This window comes from Scylla paramamosain, chromosome 35, assembly GCF_035594125.1.
Source record: "Scylla paramamosain isolate STU-SP2022 chromosome 35, ASM3559412v1, whole genome shotgun sequence".
Taxonomy (NCBI): Eukaryota; Metazoa; Arthropoda; class Malacostraca; order Decapoda; family Portunidae; genus Scylla; species Scylla paramamosain.
The window spans coordinates 2,137,789-2,153,075 of record NC_087185.1 but is presented as its reverse complement, the minus strand read 5'-3'; the positions used below and the strand labels follow the sequence as shown (position 1 = coordinate 2,153,075).

General features: G+C 38.7%; 1 protein-coding gene across 11 annotated transcripts; it reads left to right on the top strand.

The window, feature by feature from the left end:
* The first annotated feature begins 477 nt into the window (after positions 1–477).
* LOC135090545 (protein ECT2-like) lies at positions 478–14,588 on the top strand. Of its 11 annotated transcripts, none has more exons than XM_063987376.1 (21): positions 478–784; positions 2,679–2,779; positions 3,314–3,444; positions 3,901–4,033; positions 4,309–4,518; positions 4,944–5,087; positions 5,547–5,684; positions 5,938–6,083; positions 6,674–6,781; positions 6,912–6,932; positions 7,492–7,618; positions 7,823–8,011; positions 8,398–8,605; positions 8,837–8,997; positions 9,237–9,356; positions 9,582–9,729; positions 10,050–10,204; positions 10,468–10,556; positions 10,666–10,822; positions 11,584–11,670; positions 11,901–14,588. In XM_063987376.1, the coding sequence occupies exons 1-21, from the start codon at positions 748–750 to the stop codon at positions 11,907–11,909; spliced, it is 2,619 nt and encodes an 872-aa protein (XP_063843446.1). In that variant the 5' UTR covers positions 478–747; the 3' UTR covers positions 11,910–14,588. The 11 variants fall into 11 exon arrangements, with proteins under 11 accessions (XP_063843446.1, XP_063843447.1, XP_063843450.1 ...); XM_063987377.1 differs by having other exon boundaries at positions 480–784; positions 6,677–6,781; XM_063987370.1 differs by lacking the exon at positions 478–784 and adding an exon at positions 887–1,005 and having other exon boundaries at positions 6,677–6,781.
* Positions 14,589–15,287: the final 699 nt, after the last annotated feature.

Genomic DNA, 15,287 nt, shown 5'->3' with positions numbered 1-15,287 from the left:
CTCCGGTTAATCCATCCTCTATTATAAAACAAACTACATAAGTTTTTCACAACTAACACACAAACTGCAGTCACTACAATATAATGATAACCTTGTATATACAAAAACAAACGCTATTTTTACGCGGCCCAAAATTTTAATGGTATCTGGCCAAGCTTAGAACAATAGCGCGATACAAACATAAGATAAGAACACAAGTATTTCCACTTGAGAGAGAGAGAGAGAGAGAGAGAGAGAGAGAGAGAGAGAGAGAGAGAGAGAGAGAGAGAGAGAGAGAGAGAGAGAGAGAGCAAACAGACAGGCCAAACAGAGAAGCCAGTGAGGGATAATACAATCTAAGATAACCAGCGTAACATCACACACATACAGACGCCAAAATAAGATAACAGAGTCACCGGTAATAATGAATATGGCGGCTTTCATTCACCCTTTGGCTCTGGTGCGCATCCGCTGCTCTCTTGTCTGGGGGGTTCGTTCAGTGGGAGTGACGTCATAAATTGCTTCGTGACGTCACAAGAGGCACAGTTTAAATGGCAGGTGTGAAAATACTGCCTTAAACCCTCGAATATTCACATTTTGACCAACTTTTCACCCACGGCGCGTTGACACAAGCACCGTGAAGGGTCAGAGAACACCTGGTGAGAGAGAGAAGGATGGAGATAAAGGAGAAGAAGAGAAAATAAGAGGAAAATAACAGCAGTGTCCGTCACGTTGAGGGTTGTTTGGTATTCTTAGACTCATCAGAAAATGGCTGAGCAAACCCAGACGTGTATTGTGCTTAATGGTGAGTTGTGGCCCGCCCTGTGCTGCCTCTGCTGGCCCTGCCCCGGGTTTGCTGCCAGCATGGTGCCCCTGAGGTGGAAATAAGCCTGGAATTATGGTGATATATGGTGAAATGTGGCCATGGGGACCCAGCGGCCTTGACCAGGAAGGGGAAGCTAGTGTTTATTTCCTCTCTTCTCCAATATTTTCCCTGTTTTCATTTGTCCTTTGGCCCCTGGGGAAGTGAGTGTGGTGCCCCGTGTGCTGTGTGTGTCTGGGGAAGTGTCTGGTCCCTGTGGGTTGTGGACTGACCCTCTCCTGTGTCACTGAGAGGAAAATTATCAAGAAATTCGTGTGGATTTGCCTTGTAACTTCCTGATTTTGTGGTGCAGGACTGACTATGATGTGAAATTAGTGGTGTTTTTTGCCGTTTTCCTTTACTTTTGGTTTAATGCTCTTGTACAGTGTTTTATCCCAGAATATGATGTGGTTTTATACATTTTTAGGGTTAAGTTAGGTTAGCTTTACATTTTTTTGATGCAGGATTGATTGTGCTTTGAAATTAGTGGTGTGTCTGCCCTGTTCTTTTGTTTCTGGTTATTTTATGCTCATATAGTCAATTTCATGCCAGATTGTGCTATACTTTATTTATTCTCAGGATTAAGTTTGGTTTGGTTTATATTTTGTGTGCTAGGACTAACTGTGCTAAATTTTTCTGTGTTTGTCCCCCCTTTTTTTTTTTATGCATATCTGTTTAGTTTATTCCAGAATGTCAGATTTTTATATACTCCTACATTTAAATTAGGTTTAAATCTTGTGCTGTAGAACTAACTGTGCTTAAATTTCCTGTTTTTCCTCCCCCCTGCTTTTGTTTTATTATATTATGTATCACTGTGAACTCAGTTTCATATCAGAATGCTTGACTTTTATGTATTCCTGTTGTTAGGTTAATTTAGGTTCTAATTTTGGTAACCTTCCAGTAATGTGGGATCTTGGGTCACTGAGATTGTCACACCTGAATGCTGGCATTCAGGTGTTGTCACACCTGAATGCTTGAGGTTAGGTTAGATTAGTTTGGTTCGGTTAGGTTTATTCGGTTAAATTCTGTTAGTTTGATGAGGTTAGTTCAGTTCAGTTAGGTAAGCTTGATTATTTAGTTATGTTTGGTTTGGTTCAGGTATATTAATTTAGTTTTTAGTGAGGTTAATCTGATTTGGGTAAGTCCCCATGTCAAACTGCTCCTCCTTTGGTAACAACCCTTAGTGTCTTGACAACCACCCCTGCCATCCCACCTCCTCAGCTTTTTCTTCATTAACTTCTGCAATGTTTGTAGTTTTGGTCTAATTTTCAATCCATGGAACACCACCTCTCCTCTACCAAACCTTGTCTTTTCCTCACCAAATGCAGGTGTCTGAGGCAACTGACAGTAGCTCCTCTGTTCCCTTCTACTTCCTCTATTTCCATTTTCAGTCCAAAGCTGTATGTTGTATCCATGTGCACAATTTGCTTTCATGCCCACACTTTTGAATCTTCCGAATTTTCCACCATCTGGCCATGATTGCAGAGTTACTCTCAAACTAAATTTATCTGTGCTGTATACCTCTCACCTAATCCCTCTGACTACAAAAAATTCTTTGACTGCTTAACTTCAAAAGTGGAGCACATCCTGACTCTTTCCTTTCACAATCTCCATTCTTAGAGACTTCAATGTTCACCACCAGCTGTGGCTTTCCTCTCCCTTCCTATCCATCACTTTGACTTTGTCAGAACAGTTCTGTTAAGTTCAGATCAGTATTATTATGCATACAAATAATACAACCCATTAAAACTAACATCCTAGTATATTAAATGTATAGTGTGAATGGTAGAGGAGCAGTGGAATGATGAATGATTAATGTGTGTATCCCTTCCAACAGATGTCACAGTAGTCAGTCAAGATATAGAGCCATGTGGGGATCCCCGTATCTGTTTAGTTGGGAGCCTTGCAGATGACGCAGAGACAGTCGAGGCAGCTAAGGTGGGTGTGAAGATGATAGTTGTGTCTTTATTTAAGCATTAAGGTGACAGTTGTGTGAATAGTGTGTGTGTGTGAGTGTGTGGTGCTTTGTCTGGGTCTTATGTGATGTGAGTCTGGTACATAGATTAAAGTCAAGAATATTTAAATAGGTATGTGTGAATTGGCTTGTTTTCATGAGTTTTGAGCATGAAGATAATAGACAATATGTTTTCATTTAAGCAGTAAGGTGAAGGTTTAAAAATAAATGAATTGGCTTATTTTTGAGTTTTGAGTATGATAATGTCAGATTTCTTCAGTTTTTATCTAAGCATGCATGAATTAGCTTATTTTTTTTTGAGTTGCAAGCTCAGAGATATTACATTTATTTAGTTTTTATTTAAGAGTGCTTGAACTTGTTTATTTTCATGAGTTCTAAGCTTGAAGACATTAGAAATTTTCCTTTTCATTTATGCATCCATGAAACTGTTACCTGTTGTAAGTTTTGATGTCATTTCAGATTGCATTGTTTAGTCACCATTATATTTTCACCCACAGAAATTCAACGTGCCTGTGGTGACATCAGAGACAGGGGAGGAGTATGTGTCAGACTCTGCCTTCTGCACGTACTTTGTCCTGAGTGATTTTGAGAGTCCGGTGTTTGAAGAGCTTGATAAGGCGGGAGTTCGGTAAGCTTCACTTTTTCTTCTTGTTGACTGATACACTAGTGAATACTTATTGATGTCTTTACTTTTTTTATTCTTTTTTTCTTTTCATGCTAGACTTTTAGTGGGATTTTCTACTTTCGGTCAAGTTTAAACACAGACATACTGTATATTCTTATATAGTACTAGGTGTTTTAGAAGGATATGTTGCTCTTTGTATCATTGTCAAGGTTATACAGTGTCCCTGTATTGCTTTTTACAATATTCCTCTGCTCAATATACTAAGGTTCTTATTTAGTGGGACATTTTGCTCTCAATCAAGTTTGAGCACAGACATTCCTATTATAACCTTATATCACACAGTACCAGATGTTTTAGAAAGAGATAGGTTGCTCTGTGTATCATTGTCAAGGTTATAATGAGACCCTTTGCATAATGTTCTTTGAAATATGCCTCTCCTCATTGTTATGCTCTTCACAGGTTACTAGGGAAGCCAGCACTAATAGAGCTGTCTGGAAATGGAGTGCTCACCTATACAAGACGGCCAGTCTTCTGCCATGTTATGAAAGATGCCATTCTCGTCTTCACAGGATTCAGAAAGAAGAATGAAGTTGTAAGTGTAGCATTTTGCAGATTGTACTGTGGCTTGAAGCATTGAGGAATCCGTCCTGTTATTGATAGATTAAGTGTTTTTAGTGTTTCAAGCAAATATTTGAGATTATTTTAAAGATTATGTCTAAGTTCATTTGGATCTGACTGAGTTAAGTGTAGTGTAGCATTTAGCTAGTCTACTATTGATAGATTTTATTGCCTTAAATGTTTTGAGCAAATGGTTTTGAAGTTTGTTTGATTTATTGTTGAATTGAAATATTTTTTTGTGATCCACAGTGCAGGTTACTGAAGCTGGTGCACTACATGGGTGGGAGTGTGAAGAATGAGATCATAGACACCGTGACACACCTGCTGGCGTACTCCTCCACGGGGGAGAAGTACCAGTACGCCAACACCTTCAACATACCCATCATGAGTGAGGACTGGGTGCATGCTGCCTGGGCCCACCGAGACGAGGTGGGAGCCCGGGCCACCACAGACACCATGGTGAGTCTGCAGCAAGTATGGTTTTGGTATCTTATATTTTCCAGCCTTTTCTCTCATTCTGCTGCCTCCTGGTGAGTCTACATGGAACAGTTTTTACTATCTTATATTTTCCAGCCTTTTCCCTCCTTCCATAGCTTCCTGAATCATTCACAGGCTCCAGGATGACTTTTGAGAGACTTGCATCATTATTTTGTGAGAAGTGTAGTTTTTCAGATACTTGTAGCTAGTTATAATTGTCATATCTTATATTTTCTCTCCTTTTCTCTCCTTCCATAACCTCCTGACTCACTCACAGGCTCCAGGATGACTTCTTTGAGAGACTTGCATCATTATTTTGTAAGAGGAGAGTAGGTTTCAGTTATGTATTAGTTAGTCATAATTCTCACAGATTAAGAATTTTCCTCTAATCAAGATATTTCCCACAGGCCAAGTACAAGCTGAAGGTGTTCCAAAACCTGCGCATTGTGTTGGTGGGCTTCCAGGAAGAGGACCAGAGCCAGATGGAGGACCTGGTGACTCAGAATGGTGGCTTCAACACCACCCTGGAGGACCAGCAGGCGACGCATGTGGTAAGGACTCACTGGCCAGCTTTTCTTTCTCCTCATACTAGTGAAATCCTTGCTTTTTTATCGAGGCAGTAGTAATGCTCTTGGAAAAGCTGGGTAGCTTTCCTTTCTTCTCATACTAGTGAAATTCTATCTTTTTGTCACTGAGTTAGTAGTTATGCTCTTTTCTTTTCAAATTGGTAGAATATTTATACATCTTAATGTCCTGTTGATTAAAACTTGATGCACTTGTCAGGGTCATTTGAGCACTCATCTTTTTAGATTTACTAGTTTTCTACATTTTGTGCATATTTGCTGTGCTTTGCTGGTGTTAGTTAGTAGATTATCTTGTGCATCGTAATGTGCCGTCAATTAAGACTCAAGATTTAGCTGACTGTCAATCTTTTTATCCTAGAGTACTTGCTATTATTTTTACATTTACATTTATTTCTACATCCTGTACACGTTTGCTGTGGTTGGCAGGTGTTAGAGGACCAGACAGTGACAGAGAAGCCTCCTGACTGTCCCCCAAAGGCACATGTGGTGAAGGCTGAGTGGTTTTGGACATCTATACAGATGGAGGCGCCACCCAGTGAGACCTTGCATCTCTTTGAGGAATTGGTGAGTTGCACATCAGTTTTCATTGGGTAATCTTTACATTATGAAGAACTGTTGACTTTGTGTGCATTTTTTGTTCTCCATGTTCAGTACTAATAGAAATATCTCCTCGTTTGTCATTAGGGAACTTTGCAAGGTTAGACAGATTTATGGATGAGGATAGATGGAAAGAGGTAGGAATGTTTCATACAGGGACTGCCACATGTAGGCCTGATGGCTTCTTGCAGTTTCTCTTATGTTCGTACGTTTATTTCAGAATGCCAGTATGTTAAGTCCACGACAGATGTTCTCCTCTCCTTCCACTCCTGGTTCTCGGAGTCGGCGCCGCAAACGGTTACGAGAGACAGTGCAGCACCTGGCACAAGATGACTCCTCCTCCGCCCTTCCCTCTGCCCCAGCCAGGTATCGCCACAGCTGCTGGTCACCTCACCAGGCCAGCTTATGCCACCTGTTTATTGTACATGAACCACAATATGCATTACTGATTCAAAAAGGAGATTGTTTTATGAAGTGTATTGTTTGCCATTTGCTACTAATGCATCAGTGAGAGACAGTGTGTGTGTAAATTGTTTTATAAAGTGTATTGTTTGCTATTTGTTACTTTATGCTGATTTTTGTTTCTTATGCATCATTGAGAGACATTGTAAGTCTTATGTTTCTGTTTCTGTGATGATGAAAGGGATTCACCTTGGTATTATTTGGTGTTTATAAAGAATGCACATATTCTCCATAATGATATACTCATACTATTGGGAAAACTAACTTGGCATAAGAAATGCATGAAAAAATGGAGAACTATTTTGACAGCATAGAAAAGTGTTAATCCACAGGCAAAAAAAAACTTACACACACACACACACACACACACACACACACACAGTTTGGTATTTTTATCTCCCAGTCTTATACCAAGTTAAGAATTTTCTCACTAGTACATAAGTGAAGATAAAGATGTATTGTTCTTTGATATCTGACATGATCATTCTGGACAGCAGCAAAAGAAGATCCTCTGCGGGTGACTTGGCTTTCTTGTCAGCTGATGGTTCCTTCCTGGACGACACTGCCTCCACACCAAACAGGCTTGCTCCTCCCTCTGGCAGGTGAGAGATGCCCTAGCTGTGTCCTCTTCATTTCTTTATTGACACATGTACAGTGGCTCGCTTAGAAATGGTTGTTCCTTTAGTTCCTTGTAATGGTGTGATATTTACTTCATTTCTCTTTGCTTTACAGATCATTCAGTGAGCTAGATGGGTAAGGGATCATTGGGAGTAGTGTGGTGAGGTTGACCATGTATTATGCATGTCTATAAATTTAATATACATTTATAAACTAAATTTTAGACATCACAGCACTACCTGACGCAGTGTATATCAGCCATGTATCAGAAACTTGTATGATTAAGAGCACATTGCCAAAATTTTAAGGTTTTCGCATTGAATTTTTGTCACCCGTTTAAGTTAAGGTTAGTGTGGGATGCATGAGATTAGAGGAACTGAAACTGTTAAGTGACCTCAACAATAGGTAATGAGATGGACAGGTGCATGATGGGAAGATTCACTGGGCAAAATTATCTGTGTACATTTGACATAAACAGGTGAATGCACTTAGCTACTGATCAACTTAGGCCTTAAGGTATTCACTCATACTGTTCATTTCATATTCTAAAGCTTTTACACTGTATATAAATCATCATTATTTTATCTCCCTTATCTCAGTGTTGCTTATATTCATGCTGACAAAAATGACAAACAAGTGAACAGATACAAAGCCTTGAGCAGTGTGATGTTAAGAGATGTCTTTCTTTCCACAGCAGTGAGCAGATCCCCCTCAGTCCGCCACCTGTTGACCTCCGGCAGCTCTCGGCGAGACAGCGCGTCTTCCACGAGTTAGTTAAGACTGAATGCAATTACGTCAGCATTCTAGACGCAATAGAAAAGGTAGTGTGTCACATCTCAAACCCTTATATCAGATTCACACAAATTTACCAGCATATCACTAGTATATTTTATATTAGGAAAAGGATTAAGATAACTTGTGCTACTTGAAATTTTTGAGGTCTAGAAGATACACAGAAGGCAGCAGAAAATACACACACCTTTTATGTCAGTAGTGGAGTATTGGCTGATCTAAATGTATTGCAGGTCATCAAAGTCCCTCTAGAGAACAACTCCCAGTCAGGTGGCCCCATGCTGGACAGCCAGGAGTTGCGTTACATATTTGGTAACCTGCCACCAATACACACAGTTCACACAAGGATGCGGGATGACCTCCTCCATCTGGCTCACAACTGGACGCCTGATGCCAGTATTGGGGAGATCATCTTGAAATACGTAAGTTTACTGTTCATTATATATGATGTGGCTTTAAGGGCCATGTTCGGAAATGCTTTGCTCTCTCACTGTGACTATTTAAAAGCCATAGAAATTATTAGCTGTGTTCTCGAGTGTCTTTTATTGACGATGTAGAAGTGTTGTTAATCTGTCACTAGACCCATAAAAACACCTTTAAAACCTGTGTAACTTCAATTAGAGCCTTTTGAATCTAGTGGAGTTGTGGTGCAGAAGTATATCATAATATGGTCCTAAGTTTCATTATAGTTATTTCATCTGTCCATCTTTTTGTTTACTCTCTTCTGAAATTTCATCCATTTGTCGTGTATCTCTTTATTGTATGTAGGAAAATCACAGTAATGACTTAACCACCAATTCTCTTCCAGTCTACTGAATTGGAGAAGGCGTATCCACCTTTCATCAACTTTTTCGAAAACATGAAGGAAATGCTGCAGAAAATCTCGAGTGAAAGGCCAAGATTTCACGCCTTCCTCAAAATTGCCCAAAACAAACCTGAGTGTGGCCGCCAGAGTTTGCAGGAGCTGTTGATTCGACCTGTACAAAGACTACCGTCCATGAGTCTCCTTATTGGCGGCAAGTATTGGTTGTTCAGTCGTGCATGTGCTTAGTTTACTTTTTAGAGAAGCTAAGTTTATACCCTTATGTTTCCTTGAAGTCAGTGTGTCCATCTCCCTAATTTTAGAAAAGCTTGTACACTAATGTTTTTATCCTTGAAGTCATGTTGTCCATCTTTCTAATATTAGAGAAGCTTGAATCTGTGCCTTATTGTTTTTCCCTGAGGTTAATGTGTCCATTTGCCAACAGACATCTTGAAGCACACAGAGAAGACGTCGCCCGACCATGTAGCTCTGGAACAAGCCCTGGACAAGATCAAATCTGTCATGACCTTCATCAATGATGACAAACGGAAGACGGAAGCAAAACTAAAGTTATTTGAGATCCATAATGATATTGAAATGTGTCCGGTAAGTCAAAAGCAAGTCTGAATTGTTTGAGATGCAGAAAGTACAGAAAAATGTTAGAGATGTTTGCCTTTTCTTGTCTTTCTGATAAATACTGTAGAAGATTAACTGAGTAGATGAATATTGGAGAGAGAAAACATGCAAGGCCTTGACCACACAGTGAGGAGGATGATAGATACTCACAGGTAGACATGTAGACCTAATTTGAATATATCTTCATAACAATATCTTTTCAACCCCAGCCTAACCTTGTGGCATCTCACCGAATGCACATGAGTAAGGTGGACGTGACAGAGCTGAGTGATAGCTGTAGTGGGCGGGGTGACACCCTCACTCTCTTCCTTTTCAACGATGTACTTGAGGTAAGGCAGATACATTCAGAGAGAGAGAGAGACATCATCACATGGCCTGAAATAAGTAAATTCAACAGAAATCCCTGTATCACATCAATCACAAGTTGTGGAGCATTTTTAGTTCTACAATAAAAAGCATAAACACAACAGTGGCTTACCATATGGCTAGAGCTAAAAGTAACCAACAAAATCCCTTCATCTGATTAATCTCAAATTGTTGTGATACATTTTTAGATCTGCAAAAAGAAGAGTAAATACAACAGTATAAAGAGCCCAAGCCGAGCCAATCTTCACGCCCTGAAGAGCATTAAAACCTACAAGCACCTGGAGATGATGAATCTAGCCCATATTAAGAGGATTGTGGACATCAGGGAAACTGAAGGTGGTTACTGTACCTTATAAAATACTTAAAAAACCATGCTTTATTAATATCTATTGTTTGTAATGACTAAAGATTAACTTTTGTGAATTGTGTTTGGTATTCTGATAAAGTCTTTGCTCTATTTTTTTTTTAAAGTGTTGTAAATGCCTCTTGTTTTTATTGATTGAAGATTATACTCGTATGAGTGTGCTTAATATTCTGATGAGGTCTTTGCTCAGGTCTTTCAAAGAACTATTCTAAATTAATGTCTCTCATTTTTAATGGTCAGTTATTAAGTTTTATGAGTATTTGATATTCTGATAAAGCGTTTGTTCCCTCAGATTGTCACAACGTATTTGCCCTCATCATCCGGAGCAATCAGGAGTTAAAGGAGCGACTCTTCACCTTCACCCTCATTCAGGACGACATAACAAAGTCCACCTTCCTCAAAACTTTATGTCGAACTGTTGCAAACATTGCCTGCAGAAATGATGTTGTGAGTATTTGTGTGTTTTGATGCTATGGAAAGTTTTGTTTGATTATTCATGATGCTGCCTTGGTTTATAGAGAGATAAACTGACGACTTTAGTGCAATATTTGGGACTAGGCTAAGAGTGTGAATGATGTGTGTATGAGTGTGTGGTGCTAGATTTGGTCATTAAAGGTTTTGTTCAGGGATAGCTGTTGAATATTTGATTTAGTTATGTTTATTCAGGGCACTGATTGACAATCGTCTTATAATATGTTTTCTTTTTATAGGAAAATTTTCTGGTTTCCATGGATCCTCACCATCTTGATATAGAGACCAGTGATGTCAGTCTTACTAATGCTTTAAGTAAAGCTCTCAAGTAAGTAAACTCCATGATTTCAATTTGTAATGGCTGTAATATGCTTGGTTTTACTAATTTGAGGGACATTTTAACACTGCTTCTTTACACACTTTCCATACACTTACAGATTTGCGACCCGAACTGGAAGGAAAGTAAGTCGAGCGTTCAGCTTTAACAAGTCACCGAGCAAGCTGAAGCGAGCCGTGTCGACAGTAATGAGTCCTTTTGGCACCCTGCCACAGCAATCGTCCATGAGAGGAGCAACAAGTGTCAATAACCTAGCCGTGAGTGATAACTATACAGAAAAATTAGTGTCTAGTGTTTTCACATTTGATATACTTTAAAATTTTTACATCTATCTCAGCTCTACACCACATCACTACATTTACTGATGTGAAATTGGATCTCTTAAAAATCTAACACTCTTATATTTTAATGTATTCTTCAAAAATAATAATCTCCATTGTTTTAAACTCTGCTTTAACATTACTCAGCACATAACAAGACTAAACTAAATATATTTTGGCCTTTCTCATTCACCTAAAATGATGCTTATATTGCTTGCTCATGCTTACAAACTCAGTGTAAAAAATTCAAATGCTGCTCAGCCATGTTCTTTTGAACTTGAGGCATAAACAAGAAAGCCAAGGATTGACTAGCCTTGGGATGTTGTGTGTGTATAGTGTGGTCGTCACTGCTAACAGCTTGGGGGATACAAAGAAATATGGGATGCATTTTCTTGTCTTTGTCTGTCCATATCTTGCATGTGACTCAAATGTTTCAAAACTGTCCTGTATTGCATATGAAGAAAGTTTACTCTCAAGGTGATAATGAATGCTCTGATTCAAGTATGGTGATTATTGTTCTGTCCTAACAATGCTTTTTAAAGCATCACAAACTCTCTTGTCACTTGACAAACTTGATGCAAGTGAAATGTAAAAGAATAAAGACTCACACTCCTGACGTCATGCACTTGAGACTTGAAATCATGCACTTGAGTAACCAGCATCTGCCAGCATGTGCTAACACTGCTCTTCTCTTTCAGGATTTGTCTTTATCAGGAACACCTCCCACTGGGGGCTTTGCTCATCCCATGGCTACTCCTACGTCTCGCAGACGCACCCTGAAAAATGTATGATGCCATTCACTAAGGAAGCATTTAATCATGCATATTTGCTTGAGGCTTAATCTTTTTTTAGCATGAATTGTTGGAAACTATTCTTGCAACTAGAGAGCTTGAGGCATTTTCTGTTCTCTATTGATTCCATTCATCACAATAATGTGGCAGCATGAGGATCAGTGGCTGTGTGTAGGGAATGCAAGTCACACAGCATGTTTTCACTCACCACCTTCTCTCCCCAGGCACATTGAAGACGCCCGCCACTGGAGCAGCAAAAGTTTCTCCCGCGATGGGTTTGCCAACACTCACAAAGGCCACCCACACCTAGCCAAGTGTCTCACAATCACTCCCCTTCAGGATGTTTATAGGGTTGTAATGATGCCAAATACTTATTTTCTAAGTACAATACCAGTGCTGTACCAAATTTTTCAGAGGGTGTGAAAAATGTGCAAGCTTGTGGTAGTGGCCCCAGCTTGACCTAAGAAATACTTAAGTTCCCATGTATATTCCTCAAGATACAAAAGTCTCCCTTTGATAGCATTAATGTAAATAGTTTATGATGCAATACATTTAGTACAAAATTATATCAACCACTTAATACTGATTTCATAAGTGAGCAGCTGTGGTATGAATTTTTGTGCCTTGGACTTGTAAATACATACATATATATATTTGACAGGAGAATGTTGAAATGTCTGTATGGGTAGCTGTCTTCTCTCACTCTTTATAGTTAGTGCCGGTGTTGAGGAAGAGAGGTGTTTACTCCATTACAGTTAGTACACACAACTTTCTGCATTTATGAAACTGATTTTGTGGTTTCTTAAGAGAAGAAAAGTGCTTGTGATTTGCATTTTCTAGAGACATTCACTGCATTATAAGCCATTATGAAAACATCTAGTGAAGAGCAATCTATCTCACAGTATTGATCATGTCCACTATTTGTTTTGGTGGATTTGAAGGAAGCTTTCATGAAATAGGTAGAAAAATGTGATTTCAGATTTTTTTTTTTTTTTCTATTTATTTATTTATTTTATTTATTTATTTTTTTTTTTTTTCCTTATTTAATCTGTCACTGTTGATAATGTTGATATGGTCAAATTGTATACCAGAACACTGAGAAAAAGGACATTTTTTGTGCATGAATCAGAACCAAGGCATTTTATTACTTGACTGGCATCCTCAATTTTATCATCATCTACATACATATTTTAACTTTTTAACTCAAACATACATTTTTAAGCACATGCACCGCTGACATACAATGAAGTAAATGGTTCCTGATTATGCCAATTTGTTTCATGCCAAATAGCACTTTGATTCACTTAACTGGAAGCTTATGTAGGAGAGAAAAGAGGTACAACTGCAGAGGCTCGGTATCAACATTCTGATTAGTGAGGTTCATGACCATCCTGAGAATGCAGGTGTTTGTCTCAGCAGCTCTCATATGTCACATGGAAAGACTGATTATTGTTTTTATTTTCAGAGTACTAGGTTTTATGTTAAGCTTTGGAATAAATAGGGAGGCAAGTATGTATAATTTGTAATGAGCCCAATGTCACTGTGTTGTGTTTCAAGTTTCTCATCAATAAGTGTTCCTTCATATTCACCATCAGGGCATCGCTCTACATGGGGAGGGTGTGCTTTTAGTCTGTTAGTTCATCATTCATTTGGTTTAGTACACTTATTATTCTCTTGTCTGTCTCACCACATTCTGAATATTATATCTCATCGTCATCCGTGTTATATCTTTTGTATCTTTGTATCGTATCTTTGTTGTTGCGTCATTGTTGTGTCGTACATCAGTGTCTCATTTGGTGGATGAGGAGTGCTTCTCATAGCTGCCATATACTGATTCATGTGTTCAGTGTTCTGCCAACTGCCACCACTGTTATGACTCAGAGCATAGCAGGGGGTTGGCACACTCAGCTTAACTCTACAGAAGGGTCATCATACAAGCCACATGTATGAATCTGCACCTCTATCGTGACTTACCGCACTTTTCATGACTGTACATAATGCATACTTATTTTGTCGCATGGCATTTTTTACCTGATGAATCAATTTGGTGCTTCTAGTGATCCCCATGATATATTCTTAGAACATTCTAGCCATGTAATGAATGCATAAGGAGCAGGAAATTTATACTGATTGATCTCTTGTTACATAGGTGATGAACAAACTTAGATTTCAACATTTTCACCATAAGACCTGTATTTTGAATTGCTTTAGGCTCTCGGGACTGTTTTCAAAGGCTACAGAGGTGATGGGTTAGGTTGTGGGTGTTTTCCTCTGTAAACTATCACCAAAATCTTGAAAACCCAGCAACTTCCACTAGAGCCTCAACCTATCTCTAGAATCTTGAAAACTCCCCAGTAACTTCCTCTAGTCCTCAAAGTATCACTAGAATCTTTAAAAAAATTACCCTGGAAAACTTATCTCGCCAGGTCCTGAAGGTAGTTTCGGTAAGATACTTAAACGTTTTGAGAATGCAGTCCCAAGATTATCATTAGTTTAAATTGTGTCATATTTTGAATTTGTACTGCCATGAATATTTTTTACGTGGACTGAACATCGAATATCTCGTTGCCATTTAATAATTCCCTTCCATCCAGGAGGTTTGCCGTCTCTCTGCCATGTGTGTGTTTCAAGTAACGATGTGGAGCGCATGATTTAAGTTCGTCTGGGCAAGAGTGATAATCTAGATACTACTCCTGTACCTAGGTACTCTGTGTACATACTATAACTGACTTGACGATCCCCCTTCTTGTTCTGTCAAACATTCCATTGTTTTTGAGCATATATTTGGGATTTCAGTCAGTCATGCCAAGTGTTCAGCAGTGTAAAGGTTGCCTTGTGGCGCTGTCTTCCATAAATGTACTACTGTTGATACTTAACATATTTTCCGAGGCTCATTAAATAAATACCTTTTCTACGGATGTTTTGTTGGAATCCTTGTGTTCTGGTGCGCTCTCTCTCTCTCTCTCTCTCTCTCTCTCGTATGATAACACCAAAAGTTAGTGTTTGTTGCATTACACTAAGAAAGCCATTGAGGAAAACTGTTAGGATCACCAACAGGTAATGTAATAGATTATTGTTTCCCTTCTGTGGTGCTTGCAGTGTTCACATTTCTCTGAGTTCCGGTAAAACTGAATTAAAATGGAATGCATGAGTGTGTGTATTGAAGTGTTTACCTATAACTGGTGAAATTTTTCGTAATTATATATATATATATATATATATATATATATATATATATATATATATATATATATATATATATATATATATATATATATATATATATATAACCTAAATTCTGCTGTATTTGGAAAGTGGCAGTTTTGCATAATATTTGGAATAATTACATATATACGATAATTTTACCAGAAGTACAATAATTTCAACCTGTGTACTACAATAATATGGCCAAAACAATCTGGCAACGCTGACTGCTGCTGCCAGGCAATACTGTCAGTGTGTCGCGTCTATGGGTGGTGTTAGTACGCGTCTGTTTCAACTCCCAGCCTGACAATTTTTTTTTTTTTTTTTTTTTTTTTTTTTTGTGTGTAACCACGCCTACACAGTGGCTGCCAGGGCTTACCCATGAGTTAAACCTTCTTTAGTTGGTA

What these genes read in the sequence shown, in the direction of transcription:
- LOC135090545 (XM_063987369.1), top strand. Translation starts at nt 888, where the DNA reads ATGGTGAAATGTGGCCATGGGGACCCAGCGGCCTTGACCAGGAAGGGG. An exon ending in GTCCTTTGGCCCCTGGGGAA is followed by an intron (nt 1,006 to 2,678) that starts GTGAGTGTGGTG and finishes CCCTTCCAACAG; the next exon opens with ATGTCACAGTAGTCAGTCAA. An exon ending in TCAGAAAGAAGAATGAAGTT is followed by an intron (nt 4,034 to 4,308) that starts GTAAGTGTAGCA and finishes TGTGATCCACAG; the next exon opens with TGCAGGTTACTGAAGCTGGT.